This window comes from Puntigrus tetrazona, chromosome 1 (genome assembly GCF_018831695.1).
Source record: "Puntigrus tetrazona isolate hp1 chromosome 1, ASM1883169v1, whole genome shotgun sequence".
Classification (NCBI taxonomy): Eukaryota; Metazoa; Chordata; class Actinopteri; order Cypriniformes; family Cyprinidae; genus Puntigrus; species Puntigrus tetrazona.
In genome coordinates this window covers 22643284-22660527 of record NC_056699.1, presented here as the reverse complement: position 1 = coordinate 22660527, position 17244 = coordinate 22643284, and the positions used below count along the sequence as shown (strand labels likewise).

At 36.6% G+C, this 17244-nt stretch overlaps 1 protein-coding gene across 14 annotated transcripts in view; it reads right to left on the bottom strand.

Moving 5' to 3' along the window:
• The window catches only part of mcf2la (mcf.2 cell line derived transforming sequence-like a), a 61067-nt gene that overhangs the window by 24091 nt on the left and 19732 nt on the right, over positions 1-17244 (bottom strand). For 13 of the 14 annotated variants that reach the window (XM_043237653.1, XM_043237660.1, XM_043237681.1 and 10 more), the window contains 3 exons: positions 10053-10136; positions 6396-6510; positions 3032-3122 (listed from right to left, as the gene is read on the bottom strand). In XM_043237653.1, coding sequence (XP_043093588.1) covers positions 3032-3122; positions 6396-6510; positions 10053-10136 — 290 coding nt within the window. Of the gene's footprint in view, positions 1-3031; positions 3123-3389; positions 3729-6395; positions 6511-10052; positions 10137-17244 lie in introns of those variants that run through there. The other variant, XM_043237746.1, reaches the window with a different exon arrangement.

The window sequence follows — 17244 nt, the reverse complement described above, 5'->3', positions numbered from 1 at the left end:
GTGCACAAGGGATTTTGTTCCATGTTAAATTTAAATGAAGAAAAAAACTGATGAACACACTTGTAATTACGCCCTAAATGAAATACATTAAAGATATCATTAACCAATCTGACACAGAAATCAACATCTCCTTCATGAGATATGATGTCTTGCTGTTCTTAATTTGTGAAGCAACGTCATTTTTTTTTTTTTTTTTTTGCATATGACTTATAAAGACTACAGCACACAATGTTTACTTTGTATGATGTTATTGGCACTGCATTTTTGTTTTGATTTTAGACACGTGTAGGAAAATCTCCTCCGGCCGTTCCACACCAGCTGCACTGCTGATAACCATTACCAATCAGCCATATGTGCTGTGACGGAAGAAAGGAGTAGATTAAGTGATTGTGAGTGCCAGAGTGTGTGTGTGTGTGTGTGTGTGTGTGTGTGTGTGTGTGCAACCAGAGTCAAACATTACAATTTAAAATAACTTAATAGAATTTTCAGTACTCCAGTCTTCAGTGTCACATGATTCTTCAAAACTCATCTTGCCATGCTTTACTCTAACTGTTTAGCTGCAAGCACTAAGGTTATGGAGTTGGCCGAGAGCTCGAAAGTTAAATGAAGAGAAAGATAGAAGGACGTGAGGCAAAGCAAGAATAACATCATCTTGTTATTTCATTAATGTCAAACCTCCACCTCTACTGCCAAATGCATTATGGCTATGAAACAAAGAAAAATTCCCCTCTCTTCTCCAGGTGCAAGAAAATCCTGGAGCGTGTCATCGTTTTTCTAAACTAAAGTAGGTTTGTGGGGTAGCAGAGTATACCTCTCCGTCATCAACACAGTAAAACGGTCCATACAACAGAATCGTGACGTTACCAAAACACCAAAATCTATTATTCAGAAAGAGTTCAGTTGTTACTATAATTGGCTGCCATGTGTTACCATGTACCACGTGAGCATCTACAGACTATTCAATGACATAATTAAATATTAAGTGCATGCTACTCATTACTATTACTTAGTACTTATAGTAATTGCGCTATTAAATGGGTACTAATGTAAGAGTGACTTGAATTAGGTGAATAATTCATTTAGTTTCCTGAAGCCTTTTTAGTCCAGCTCTCCTGTTTCTAACGGTCACTCTACAGATAAAAGCAGTTATTGCATATAACAATAAACAAGCAGTCCAACTGCTGCAGCCCAAGTTACCAGTTAAGTGGGCTGTGCTTACCAAACAAAACCAAATTTCATATCAGCAATTTCATTTAATGTATAAAAAAAAAAAATCAAATAAGATAAGTTTTCAACACCGATAAGAAATGCTTCTTCAGGTGACAATCAGCAAATGATTTATGTGATAATGTAACGCAGTAATGATGCAAGAAAAATGTATCTTTTTGTCACAGAAACAAATTACATTCTAAAACGTATTAAATTATCTTAAACTCCAATAATATATCCCTATGTTAGTGCAGTTTTGATAAAATAAATGCAGCCTTAATAAGAACCACAAAACAAAAATGAATGCATTTTAGCCCACTATTTAAAACATTAATGCTAATGAAACTTAGTCTCAGTGCAGTATAAAATCTCACGTATCAGGGAAAGAGTCACACTAAAGCGTAAATGCACTTAATTTGTGCACATCACCTGTCTCCAACTGCTGTATCAAACACAATAAAGTCAACGCATAATACCAATAATGACTCTAACAACAAATGAAACTACAAAAATCTAAGACCAAAAACAGTGCTCGTTTTGCTCAGTTTGACAAAATGTGAAAAATGATTAAAAAAAAACCCAAAACAAAACAAGAGTTACCACTTTTTGTCCTCGTTTGGTAAAGCAGTGAAGTTAGTACAAGTTAGTCATCATCTTGATTACTGGTTTGACTCCAGTAGCGTTTTTGAGTGCTGACCTAATTAAAGAGTGTTAATCTGATTAGCCCAGTGACCTCTCCCCTACTGACCATCATGCACACGCTCACAGCTTTAACACACCCCCTGCGGCCATCACACTTGTTGAAGAGTTTCCAGCAAGCATAAAAGCACTGATGATCACTACAGGCCGCACTCAAAACAAGCCGATGACAAGAACGGACAAAGATTACAGCTGCTGTTGCCCCTTTTGTTCATTAAACATAGCTTCAACATCATTTGTGCTTTCAGCGCGCTGGGTTTATATTCACGTGGACGTGCTGTGGTGCTCTATTCGACTCTGTGGTGGATTAAATATTTAGGGTTTCTATGAAAAGAAATGAGGGCCTTGTTTTAGATGCCCTCCAACTTGGAACAACACAGAAATTCTGACTAATCCACTCATATAGCCAAAGGCTCCTGCCTGTCAGTTCTTATTCTTCTTACAGTATGCATGGAAAAAAAAAAAAAACAACACACAGAGGCTCACGCAAAAGTTTCCTCATTCATATGGACACAAAAAGAGATTTAATATCTCTTAAAGGGAAAGTTCACCCCAAAATGAACATTCTGACATCATTTACTCTGACATCCAAAAACAAAATCAAGGTTCCAAAATGTTTTTTTTTTTTTTTTTTACAGCAATGCCATGATTTGATTGAATAGGCAAACCAACGAAGCACAGAGATACTTTTTTGGTTTCACATAATAGGCATTACATCGAGGGTAGTGAAGATTTTCATTTTTTGGGTAATTGCTCCTTTTAAATATAACGAAATATGCATATTCAAGCACATGCACACTCTATTTTTGTTCTCACACACACACACACACTATAGATGCCAATAAAGATCCTTTATCTTTCCCCCTTAAATTGTCAACTGGTATCCAAACAACATTGTACTCCATTGACTTGTCGTTGTAAGTTTTTGTATTCTGCATAATATACACAGTTTGAAAATTACATCAAGGATAGTAAATGACGACAATTTACATTTTTGGGTAATCTATCCCTTTAAACATAAATGATGATGTTCTCTATCACAATATACACATTTAACAACATGCCCATCCTATTTTTTCTCTCTCCGTCTCAGACGCACACACACACACTGAGGAGGGCTCACCGCGATCCGCAGCAGCGTCCCCTTCACTGATGCCCATCTGTCTTGCCGCCGGTCAATGACCAGGATGAAGCCGACCCCCGTCGAGCTGAGACTGAAAATCAGAGAGACACCATCACCATGGCAGCAAGTGCACATACACACACACAAAATCATAAACATTGAGATGCTAAAGATGTCACATATCCTAAAGTCATCATTAAACGGTTTTCTACTAAGCAACGTCAGACTGACAGGGTAACCAGCACTCGTTGCATTGCATACCATTATTTTATCCACATGTACACATCTACATTTGCCCCCTGACAAACGAGATGAATGCGTAACACCTCAAATTGCAAATTAAAACCCACAGACGTACGTTGAAATGCACTAGCCCAGAATGCAACCGTGGTAACGAAGCGCAGAGATGCTGAGCTAGTTGCTACGTCCATCACCATACAGAACGGCAGCTCTCCGCAGCAGCAGTATCAAGCTGTTTTATGGTGACCGAGGCAGCAGAAAAATCCAATTACACACTGCTGATATTAAAAACAAACAGCGTGAATGTGCAGAATCCACCCCCAACGCTGATATTCCAAGAATCCTTCAGCAGATTTCAGTGTACACAGATGGTTTCCCCTCCGTTTCTTTCTTCCCTTCAATACACCTTTGCTTACAGACCCTGTGTTTATGGTTCCATTTGAATGAGTGCCACCGTAGGCACAGACCGGGAGAGCAGCTACATTCTGCCTCCCCCTCTACAGCGACCAATCATGCAGCATCAGGTGCTCCCTCTCAACCAATCAGAGCTGAGGAGAGTGCTGACGGACAGCCGGGTTCTTGAATTGCTAATATGGAATGTGGGCGGGAGATAGGTGCTGATTGATAATAAAAGCTCCTCCCACTAGAAACTGGCACTGCAGATACTTGTGTATCAAATCTGCCGCCATTACAGTGACACACAGATTGTGTGTCTCTTTTTCTGGCTCCCGCCTTTTCCACCAAATTTCACACTCCCGTCCCTTTTCTCTCCTCTCAATCCCACTTCCCAGTCCCCCCTCTCAGCCTCCGGCTGTTTTTCTCAGGAACGTTTGTTCTCCGCTCCTTTCACAGAGGAGGGCAGGAGGAGGAAGCAAAAGGAGAGACATGCAGGGGTCTTATCAGCTGACAAAGCCCCGGTGCAGATCTGCACTGACACATTGACTAATGACCTTGAATGTCCATCAGTAATAAAGATCAAAAATCTGATTGCAATCATCACTGTAATTATAACCTTCCATTCAAAGTCTGCTGGGGTCTTGGAAAGCCATTGGGTGCTTCACTACACATGATTTATGGTCATACTGGTGCTTAGTCTAATGCTGTTTTTAATTATTGTTCTGTGTTGTTAATATATATATACATATATATATACATATATATATATATATATATATATATATATATATATATATATATATATATATATATATATATATATATATATATATATATATATATATATACATATATATATATATATATATACATATATATATATATATATATATATATATATATATATATATATATATATATATATATATATATATATATATATATATATATATATATATATATATATATATTTTGTTTCCTTTCACATATTAGATAGCTGAATGCTTTGAATAAACAATGGGATGATTTAATACAGCACATTTACAATTTCACTGTAAAAAAAAAAAAAAAAAAACAACCTCAAGATATTTGGGTCTTACTGTAAATTGAAAATATTTAAAAATATTACAAAAAATTTTAAAATATCTAATTATTTTACCATTAATTCTAGGTAGTTAAAAAGCCTTCCATTATGTATTTTTGATTTACATTTTTAGTATTAATATATATTTTTACTTTGCATTACAGTATAAGAATTAGTTTTCATTACAAGAATTTGAATTGTGTAGCCAAATAGCACAATTCAAAATAAATTTATAGTTTTAAAATATATTTTTTAAGGGTAAGTTGCATTGCAAACAATGTATTTTATATAAATATATATTTTTTGAAAATCTTTCAACTACATTTATTTAAATGTAGCTAAAATACATGTATAGGAACCACTTACCATAAAACTATTTAGTAAATTCAATGAAACATTTTTTTTTTCAGTATAGTATAGTATAATCATTTTCCTATTTCTTTTGTGTTAAAATATGACTAGGATGGATTTTAAAGGGGTTTCATGACATTTGCCCCTTTATTCAAAGAGCTGCTGTATTTTGCTCCTGAACTCTTTTGATTTACCAAATCAGAACTAAATTAAATCCCCATCAGCCATTTTCAGCATGAAGAAATCCATCTAATTACTCAATCACCCCCTCTCTCTCTGTTTCTCATGGGAATAATGGGGAAACAAGAGGTGGAGAGAGAGAGAGTGTGATGGAAAGCAAAGGGTCCAAAATCACACTTTCATTAGAATATTAACAAGGGCTGTTAAATTAAAGAGGATTTCACAGGATCAGCAAATACACCAATGCACCAGTGAACTTTCACAGGGATTAACATTTAAAAAAACTAAATGATATACATGCAAAGTAATTTAACATCTCTAGGTTAATCATTGATATGAAGGCATCCTTAGGTCAATAATAATGTACTTCCCTGAGAAAATCATGTATTCAAATTACTCACAAACTAAGAATGCATATGTAAAACAAGGGGCATTAGGATCACCTTGTTAATCGTGTACATAATTACGCATTCTAATTTAATATGCATGATGAATATTAATGAGGCAGCATTCACACACAAGCAGGCAGTCATGACTCAAATTCATTGAATTGCAAACAGAAAGAGGTATTTGAATGGGAAAGCATTAGAGTGCCCTCTACTGTGCAATTCAAGAAATAAAACAACCCCACCAAAAATATTTCTCATCTATTTTATCAACAGTGTGGTGATGTGGAAGATGCATCATAAAAAAAGAAATGTACAATGTTTTCTATTGTTAAACAAAAATAGCTTCAGAAAGGCTTTACTAACCACGTTACCGCACATTTTTTTAACAATGAACTGTCATGACATTTCCAGTCATTAATTAATGCTGGATTTTAAATCATGTTACCGAGCTTGAAGTGTATTTATATGCCAGGATGCAATTTTTGCAAATTAATATATTGAAGTACACACATGTTTCCAATAACAGCATTAATGGACAGGCTGATGTTATCAAACCGGTTTGCGTGCACATCTACTTTGTAAGTACTTACAAAAAGCATCTAGCCATTAAATAAGGACTTTTCCAGGACTGGGAGGAAAAACATTTTCCAGTGCCCTGATCAAAGATCCTGGTTGTTTTTTAAGTGCTGGTAATGACTGATGCTTCCACCTTGTGTTTTCTCACCTGGGAACGCTAGTCAGGTATGTCAGCACGTTCTGAAACTCCTGCTCCTCCAGCTCACCGAACGTAGGGTACTCTGGGAAAATAATGATGGGGCTGCCATTCTGTCCTCGGCCACCTGGAAATGCAGATTTGGAAGAAGGTAGCCATTAGCAATTCTATTTAAGATGCAGCATGAAAACTAATCATCATTTTATTCTGCTAAGCCCTGTGATGCATATGAGGTCACAAAGTCCTGCATAGTCATAGGGAGAATTGTCTATAGCCAGGGCCTATGAAGCTGCAGCCTAAAGTTTACAGTCAGACTGCTCAGGAAATATAATAATCCAGCGGCACTTCCGCTTTTAAAAAGTCTTCTACCCACAAGGGGGCATTTCTACAGCTTCCCACATTCAGAGAAAGACAAGTACATTCACAAAAGAATGATTGTAGTAATTATGAACTGCACAGATACGTCAAGGACATGAGGCAAGGTCATCACGCAACGGCATGAGGACAAAATCTTCAAATCTCCACTTTTCCTGTCATTGAGCTGCGACTTGCAAATACAGATGAGACCATTTGAAAACACAGAGACGAACATCATATACATCATTACTGGGGGTTTAGATATAGTCTGTGTGTGTGAGAAAGTGAGGGACAAGGAAAGAGGAAAAAGGACATGTTTGGTGCAGTGACAGAGGTCATGTGACTGTGTGTGTATTTTGATGCTACAGCACTCTGTGATTAATAGAGCAGGATGGATCCGCTGCAGAGCTCACACATATTAACACCTCTATGACGGTCACACACAGACACAGGTGCGCGCGCGCACACACACACACACACACACACACACACACAGCGGTTACACACAAGGTTAAAAGGACACTGCTGTCGCATTTGTAACCATCAGTAGAGCAAACCCAAAGAGCTCTAGTCCATCTGGACCGGGTAAGAGAGAGAGGGTCACTCTGCAACATTATATTACATGCAAGACAAAAGATGAAGAGCCATTCATCATCTTCAACAAACAGACACACACACACACACAGAGAGAAACTCTCTCTTCCTCGCTCCCTTTCTGACAAACACACAACATGAGAACAATATAATATAATACAGTAAAGAATAGAGTAGAATATAGAAGAATAGAGTATATTAGAGTAGAATTGGAAGGTAGGTCAGAATATATATATAAGAGTTGAACAAAGTGTAACAGTGTAAACTTTTGTAAAATGTAACATTAAAGCAGAATGGAGTATACTAAAGTATAGAATATAATAGAGTAGAACTGAGTATACTACAGCAGAGCATAGTACAATGGAGTATAAAAGAGAAGAATAATAGAATAGTGTAGAATGATTACAAAAGTAAAAAATGGTAGAATAAAGTAGAACCTGATAGAATTTATGGAACATTAAAAAACAAAGAAAAAAGCAGAACTGAGTATAAACGGTAAATCAGAATATAGTAACTGAGTATATTAAAGCAGAATTTAGCATGAACGCAGAACAAAGCAAAATTGAGTATAAATGGATGGAAGCTAGTAGAATTGAGTATATTAGAATTTATTGAATAGAAAAATAAATAAAAAAAGAGCAGGGAAGAATGGAGTTGTATTGGAGGCTAGATAAAGTACCATCAGAATACAAATACAGACCCAAGAAATCTAGAACATGGACAACATTAACAGAAATAAGATGAAAACACTACTCAAAAAGCCTTCATCCCAACCTCTCATACTGGGTGACTTTAGTTTCCGGTGTTTCCATCAGATACACACACATACACACCCTGTAAGATAATGATAGTATCAGACACAGGCCTCTGCAGCCGTCTGGGAGGAAAAAAAGAACCACAAAAAGAAAATAAGATGAAAAGAATAAAAAAGGAAATGAAAACAGGAAATAAACCGAAGAAGCACGGAGGTCTGTCATTAAATGTAGGTGGAGAACTGGGGCATGAGACCAGAGCAACATATTCAACATTACACACAAAAATAAAATCAGTGCATATGCTGCATGGAAACACACACACAATGCATAAGAGATCGCTCAGTTATTCATGAGGCACTAAATGGTGAACGCATTATATTGGGATGAAGTTAAGAAAATGAGGGAGCAAATCTTTGAAGTACAAACAGTATTTGATATTGCTCATTGCACTTATTGCAATATGGATAAGATTTCCATATTGCAATAAGTGCAATGAGTATCAGTTATACTCTATAAATGCTTCAAGATTGTGCAAACGATAGAGAGGTATGAATTGTTCACAAAAAATTCAGAATAAAATGGACGTCACCCCTTAATGTGCACTGCAAAACTGAAAACAGGAAGCAGTTTCTGAAGTCATAAGGTCATCAGTTCACAGAAACTAGAAGTGCAATGAACCCTGATCTTTCTTTTGTTTTTATTAGAATATCCTTGTTTCTTCAATGATGCAACTTGGCTCTTCAATCTTCTAGCAGTATTGTTGTAAATGTTTCATGGCATGTATAATGCATGAGTTCAGAGTTAGGTTTGTAAATATTCAGAGACTCTCTGATGCAATGAAGGCATGAGTTGTTTTATATAGAAAACCTGAATCCCAATCTAATCCTCTTATTCACTACAAAACTTCTATAGACCTCACACACAGCCTAACTGTCAATCAAATATTCTCGCAAAGCACATCAGCTCTGAACTTTGTTAAGCACATCGTCATGGCAACACTGAATAATTAAGAGGCTTCCTCCACTCAGGCGTTATCCTGGGCAACCTGAGCCGAGCCCTAACTGGGTTATTTACGGAGACTGGAGAGAGTTTCTGGAGTGTTATTAAGTGAGTGTGTGTTAATGTGGAATCTGTGCACTTTTTGACCAAATCTGCACACGTGAAACAGGACAAGCTCACGACGCCGTCAAAACACTAGGAATATAGCTCAATAGATCAGTGATGAAGGGAGGTATTCACTTCCTGTAGCAAACACATCTGCACTAGAATTAGGAGTAAATTAATTTTACATACATTATTTACACAACTATGCTGTTTTTCAAACATATGGGGTTGGCACGATTTTTAAAAATTACCTTTATTATGCAAAGATGCATTACATTGGCCAAAGAAACAGCAAAACATTTAATAATGTTAAAATGTCAACAGATTTATATATATATATATATATATATATATATATATATATATATATATATATATATATATATATATATATATATATATTAAAAAATAATATAAAAAAGAAATAATGTATTTTAAAATAATAAATTATTTATTATTATATATATATATATATATATATATATATATATATATATATATATTTTTTTTTTTTTTTTTTTTTCTAAGAATCCAGAAAAAAAATAGTGCCAGCTTCCACAAAAATATTAAGCAGCACACCCATTTTAAACTGATTTCTGAAGGATCATGTGACAATGGAAGCTGCAGTAATTGCACTAAAAATGCATCTTTGCATTACATTTAAAAAATATGTAAAAGTATTCTGAAATGTAATAATATTGTCATCCATGTAAAGGTGATAACATGTTAATGATGTTTCTTTGAGTTATTAATGTTTTGTTGTAAATGTAAGCTGATCGTTTTTATGAAGTTTCCAAATCGTTCATAGTGAGCCCTTTATTGGCAAAGCATTCTGGTATTGATTGTGTAGGAGACTCACCTGACAGGAAGGCAAACTGTTTCCTGAGGTCTGGGCTGATGTCTGCGGCACACAGAGGACTGCTCTCCTGCTGCATAATCTCATCTGTGGGGGAAAACAGAAATTTGGTTAGCAATCGTTTCACCATAAACAAGGAAAAAGACACAGGAATGTCACTTAATGTTCTTTATGTGTTTCTAGGTGATAATGCAGAGAAGAGCAGCTGAATGAATGGATGCAGATGAGATTGGATGGAAGAGAGTTTGAATGCATTTAAAGACGGAAGAGAAGTTGAACGAATGGATGGTTGGGTGGAGATAAGAAGGTAAAAACAGAGAAAAGAGGAAGAAAGTATCTTCTCAGAGCACCAGGAGATGATGGATTATTGTAAGCAGCTTTTCTGTGGTGTGTGTATGAGTCACTGCTGTAGTGCGGCACGTGTCTCTCACGCTCAGACTATATGACTTGTAGAAATGCTCTTCTTATGGTACAGGTCAGAATCTGAACACACGTTGATCTGCATAAATGTGAAGTCAAAACAAAATCCAAAACAAACTAAGAACACATGATCTATGGCAAGAGAGCCATACACAGCCATACACACTTTCATCCGTCTTCCCTGCTGTTACTGAGATGCTTGGGACCTTAAGGAATCTGAATTAGAGCTCTTGAACTCAGCAATAGCTGAGTATTTAAGTAGGTCACAGATAAACATTCCACTCACAGTACTGTGGGCTTACTGATTTCATCAATTTCTTTTTCCATTAGTTTTGCTGCAAAGGCTTTAAAGAAATTCATTGCTCAGTTTGCTTGATCTATACAAATGTTAGAAAGCACACAAGACAAATGCAGGTTAGGGTGGTTAAAAAAAAAAACTAATGAACCAAACAAAACAGATGAACAAAAATGAAACAAATAGCAAAAGAAAACAAACCAAACTAAACAAAAGCAAATGCAGAAAAAAAAAATGAGAAAAAAAATGCAGTTACAACAAACAATAATCAACCAAAACAAATGAGAAATAAACCAACAGTAACAAAAGCAAATAACAAATACAATAAACAATGCTAATCATTTTGAACTTGTACAAAAAAATAAAATAAATAAATCATAGTATTACAGATCAAAAAGTGAATTGAAACATACTTGCATATAATTAAACTGAGAAAAGTTATGTGTATTTGGCGTGCTGTCCAGAGAGAGGGCTCCGAGCTCGACAAGACCTCTGTGCCCGAGGCCCGTTCTCAAGTGCTTTTTAGAACTGGACAGCAGCCAGATACGAGTGTTTATGATCCCCAAAAAGAAAAACTTAATATTAGAGGGGTGCTGAACATCATACGAAAGACGTTTTGTTAAGGTGGAATCTAGAAAGAGAATATTGGCTTCTGCTGAAACCTTACTGCTGAGAGTCGAGATAAAGACTGTGCTTGGTTTTTAGAGAAGATTACTTGTGTGCTGATTGGATAAACGTTGTAATCACTAATGATTAACAGGCTGCGTTAATTATCTGAACGTGCTCCTCCCGAAATCAGTTTAGAAAACATCACGTATTATTAAAAATGAAAAAAATATTTAAAAGTATTCATTTTCGATAAATTATTTAAATCAAAACCCATGTTTACTCGCATCTGACACTGCCATGTGTCCATTTTGGGCACTCTACCCATCAACAATGTTCACTGTGATTTCCATTACAAGATTATACTGTTCTATATTATATTGTCTGTAAGAAACAGCACATCTGACAAAGCGATCATTAATCTAATGTCCTCGCGCAGGAAATGCCCTTCTTTGAAAACCGTGGAGTACAGTGGAGAAGCCTTCAGGAGAAGATAAGGCCTCTTTGAAGTCAGAAGGACAGTGACGTAAGACCCATTACAACATTACAGAAAAACACTCCGGCTACTCACCCTGTTATTAAGTTTCCGTAAAGTTCAATGACATTGTGCATGCTCTTTAAATAAAGGTTCAGCATTCCTCAAAGCCTTCATTTGTTGGACCACATAAGCGCACTCCCACGAACCTGAAAGTTCAGCCCCCAAAAGGTCAATAACTGATCGAAACACTCCTCTTCTTTTCCCACCGCTCCACTCCTGACGTCACTGATCACAGACGGGCACCTGTTTTCACCATTCCCAACACCACACCACGCCAAAAAACAGATGCTAGCAGATAAAGCCAGAGCTGTTAATCCTTTATCTACCCTGGTAACACAGACAGCGAGCTGGTAAAAGCCCGGCTTGTGGCGCAGATCGCATTCAGATTAAGATCACCGTGGGATTCCTGATCTCAGTGACCGTGACTTCAGATACAGCTGCCCCAGCCCAGGTTAAAAACTGAGCTTGTGGGGTTAAGATAAGATTATGGTACTGAAAGATTGGCAGAGCTAACCTGAAGAGAAGGTGTGACCAACAAAGACGAGTATTCTTCGCTTTTCTGGATGAAATTCAGTACAAGCCTTAGGAAACACCCAGGATTATTTGTACACCTGAAGTTCGTCTCGTGTATTCATCATTTGTTGCTTTGGGCTTAAAGGTTCATTCTACAGGTACTTCAGCATCACATAGATACCATCTGAGCTGAATGATAAAAATAGAAAGACTAAAAAAAACAAGTCGAGGGAATTTATGTCCAGGCTCTCCATGACAAGTTTCTCTGTGTTTCAAATTGGATTGTATTCCAAACACTATTATGCATTTAAGCAATTAGGTATGAGAGGCTGTTACATTGTGAATGTAGTCACGGCGACAGGGCACATGACACAGAGACAGAGCAATGCCAGGAACCCCTTCATCCGTGAAAATATTCACAATAAAGAACATACTCGAATGCATTACAGATTTTACAAGCACGTAAGCACGCAGAGCTGGGTAGATTACCTACTAATTGCTAAATGACATGACAAACATTGTAGTTAACAATCCATTACACCTTTAATTCAATATGTTCATTACTTCATTACAACATCAGAGAATCATGAACATGCAAATACGATACTAAAATATTTATTTTAAAATCTCAGTGGTACTTAAAGTGAAAATCGTCTGGAAATGCTTGTACTACCTATAAATAAGAAACAATGTGAATGCATGCAGTTTAACGTGTTTGAAAGTCAAAAGCCTTACAAGGACATAGATATATATACGGTTAAATAATTCATATAAAAATGAATGCATTCATCAGTAGTGGGAGCAATGTTTAAACACTTCTCAAACTTGAAATGGTTTTTGTAAATCCAGTGTTGCAACCCGACTAATGACGTTGTGTGAATGTTCACAAAACTGGAAGATATTCAGAATATATTTACAGAGAGTTTATTTACACTAAGTGCAAACAGCCCACCTTGTTGGCAGAGGCTATTTACACTATCTCCGCCCACCAACATGTGATTGGGCTAGACAACACTACAAAACTTCCAGCTTCAGTTGTGTAGAGGGTAAAACATGTACCACAGTAAACAGTAACATCTATTGCTATTTGCTTTTTGTGTAAATAGCCTCTATCGCTACTTACACTTACTGCAGTGCAAATAGCCGCTTCCATATATTTAAGTGTCAGGTCATTTCAAAAAGAAACACTAAAACGATGAAAAAGAATATGTAATCATGTAATAAATAAGTAATAGAAAAAAAGACTTTTATTATTTATATTTAAGCACATAAACATGCAAATATACATTTAAAGGGGACATAACATGCAGTTTTACCTCATGCTGATCTTGAGTACCTATAGAAAAGTACTGCATCCTTCATATCTCCAAAAAGTCTTTAGTTTTATTATATTCATGAAAGAAAGACACAGCTTTACTATTCTTTGCAGAAAAAGCCGAGCTCCTGGAGGGGTGCCGCGTGTGTGGAGCTAAAGAGTCACTTGCGCTGACCGTCAACAAAATTGAAGGACTTTAAACATCTGCAGTTCTGAATTATGACTGGGACCTCTTTTAGCTGGCCCCATCCTCTCCATCTCACAGTATCAAATGATGTGCAAACACAGCGTCGAACTAGGCCTCATGTATAAAACACTCGTCAACAAACCCTGAAAAATAAAATCTGCATCCACTGTTTACATAAATGTTAGGTTCTTCTAGGAAGCTGTATTTAAACGTAGATAATAAATATACAATATACATTTTTAATAAATATATAAATATACATTTTGTACTCAAAGTGATGCGATTAATCATTGCTTAGTGTAAAAATCTATATATTAAATAAATAAATAGAGCCTTGGAGAGCATAAATGGTCTTTAGAGAATTGCAGATTTTGGGTCAAATGTTCTTTGGCGAAAGCCAAAACTGCCTACAACAAAAACAACGATTTTAAGAGATTTTAAGATTTTATCCTCCATACAATGACCGGATGTGGTTTCTCATTTACATGGATCCCATCACTCCTGTTAAACAATACCAGGCCGTTGAGATCGAGGGGGACGAGTTTAGTCTTGTCACTGTCGCCTCAGCTGGGCTCATGAGAAAGAAGCTTGAGCAACGTCCAACGTTTCATTCACCATCTCATCTCTTGGTGTTTAATCAACAAAGCTACGGCACAGAGCCTCCACTCAATACAAAACATCCTCTCACACATCCGCAAAACTAAAGCGGCAATAACAGGGCTATAGAAACGGCCCAGGGCTCTGCACAGTCGCCAAGAACGCCAACCGCACATTGACAAAGCGATTCAGCATCGGAGCGCGGGGTGCTAGCATTCAGAAGAACCGGGGGAAGGGCAGACGCTCTCATTTTAATGCCATTCAACGGGTAGACGAGTATTCTTTACAAGGCCTTACATTTTTAATGCCACTCGGATGGACTGAGCCGTGACTGCTACCTCAAAGTGATTGAAGATATGAGTTTGGACTGTAGCATAAAAGGTCCCAGTAATAAAAGACACATCTTCATCTCAAGAAACTGCTAGCTGTCTTTAGTTCAATAAAAGCATAACAAACAGATTGCCTTTTTGTAATGATATTGAAGCTGTACTATGACTAGTGTAAAAAGACTATTGTATTTGTAAATTAAAAAAAATTAATATTTACAAAATAAGGTTATGTTTTAGTTTTTCTTTAATTTACTTAAAAGTGCTGATTCCCTGCCAGACCGGTCTTGTCTCACTGACACCCTGATGCTCTTATATATTGTAGTTTATGATAAGCAGGATCCAAATTCTTCACTAATATGCAATATTCAGCTATTATAAAAAAAAAAAAATCCAGTTGTGAGCCTCAAGATCTCACCTCTTGTGGAACTCTGTTTCCTGGTGCAGGAGAACAAGGACAACATGTTTTCCGTGTCTCTGCGGTTGTGTCCGCTCTCTGCATTATTTACAGCAGAGTGCTGGATCCAGTGGCATTAAACCTCAGTATTGCTCTAACAGCTGAGATGGAAAAACAAGACGCATACCAATGCACAGACACATACATGCTTGATGTTAACATCCTCTTTGTTCTTCATGTCTGTGCAAGCAGTCAAGGTTAAACGCATGTTGCGGTTTTTGTTAAAGACCTCTTTCGCTGTGTCAAGTCCGAGCCTGTCTCAACTACAAAGAACCAGTCCAGGTTAAAACACATAGGAGTGCAATATAAACCATTACTGCTACGCTAGACAGTACTGCCAGGCAGTTACACACATGCACACACACACTGTAAGCATGACATCTTCCTTTACAAAGGAATCACACCCATCTCATTGTGATTTCCATAATAACTACAAGCCTTATGTATTCTATGAGCTTCTTTTTTGTTTAGAATACATTTCAAAAGGATAATATACAATGAATGTTCCAGAACAACAGTTAAAAACATAGAACAAAGCCACATGTTATTAGTCGCTTCTATTACTTTTGTATTAGTCTTCAAATCACACAGTAGACCAAATTCTAAAAGGAATAGTTCACCAAAAAAAAATTAAATTCTGGTATTTACTGACTCTTATTTTATTCAAAATTTACATAATTATTTTTTATTCTATGGATCACAAAATCTATTTTGTAAAAATGGTAATCAGTGTTATTTTTGTCCATACAGTACAAACATTTAATTTTGAGCACCCCTGGCTTTCATTAAATGGACTAAACGGACTTTTGTATTCACAATTTAGACATTTTCATATACGGTCCTTTTAAGATGATTCACCAAACATCAATCTGTCTTTGCAATGCCCCGATCCTTAACCATAAAGTCTCATTATTTTATAATACTTTATAAAACGTGTAATGTAATGCTTTATACAGACTGTTCTGTAGCAAAACAGCTTCGCAGAAATAAACAGGAAATAACATCATTGCAAAATTCATGTTTCGAAGCTCTTTTAGAACATTCAATTTAGCTATAAAGGAAAGTTCCACAGAACACAATAACACCATTAAGCCCCTACGTTATCATAACACTCACACACAAATTGCTTCTCAGATCTTTAGCACACAAAACTATGCACCAGCTCATTATTTACACACTCAACACACACAAACAACGTAATGAATAAAGTCCCAAATGGCTTATTAACAGTGCACATGGTCAAGTGTCATGAGGGCGCTGTAACGGTGTGTGTGATCTATGCAGACATGAGGTCTGGCTCCAGCTATATGGACAAATGTGAACAGTGCCATATCAATTATACAATCACACCAACTGCTAACTGAAAGGCCAGCTGTGTGTGTGGCTAGCAGAATAAACTAGGGTGTGTGTGTGTGTTCATGCACAAACATTTGACATCTTATCTTACACTACACAGAGTCTCCATCTGTTAGGCTGAAAGAATACAAAGCAGAAGCGCACACACACACACACACACACACACACACACACACACGCAGCCCCCTACACCAACAACAAATGGGCAACAAGTGGGTCAAATTCTTTACATTCCAGTGCCCGTCTTTTTAACAGTTTAATTGAATGTATATCAGATTATTGGGGTCTGAAATGGAACAAAAACAAACCGAGGCCACTAAAGTTCAGAGACTTCTCTTTGAAAGAGTATTTAAAAACACGCTGATCAGAGCCTCAGAATTATATAAATGCAGCGTGTTACTGATTATGGGGTATGATTTTACAATTTTCTATTTTCGCTCTCAGTGACGATATTGGAGAGCAAATGTTTCTGGACTTGGTGGCCAGCGAAACCAAAGTGGTTGGACACACAAGACAACAACCACACCAGACGAATAGAGACAGATGGTTACAAAAAAAAAAAAAAAAAAAATGAGTGAAATTGTC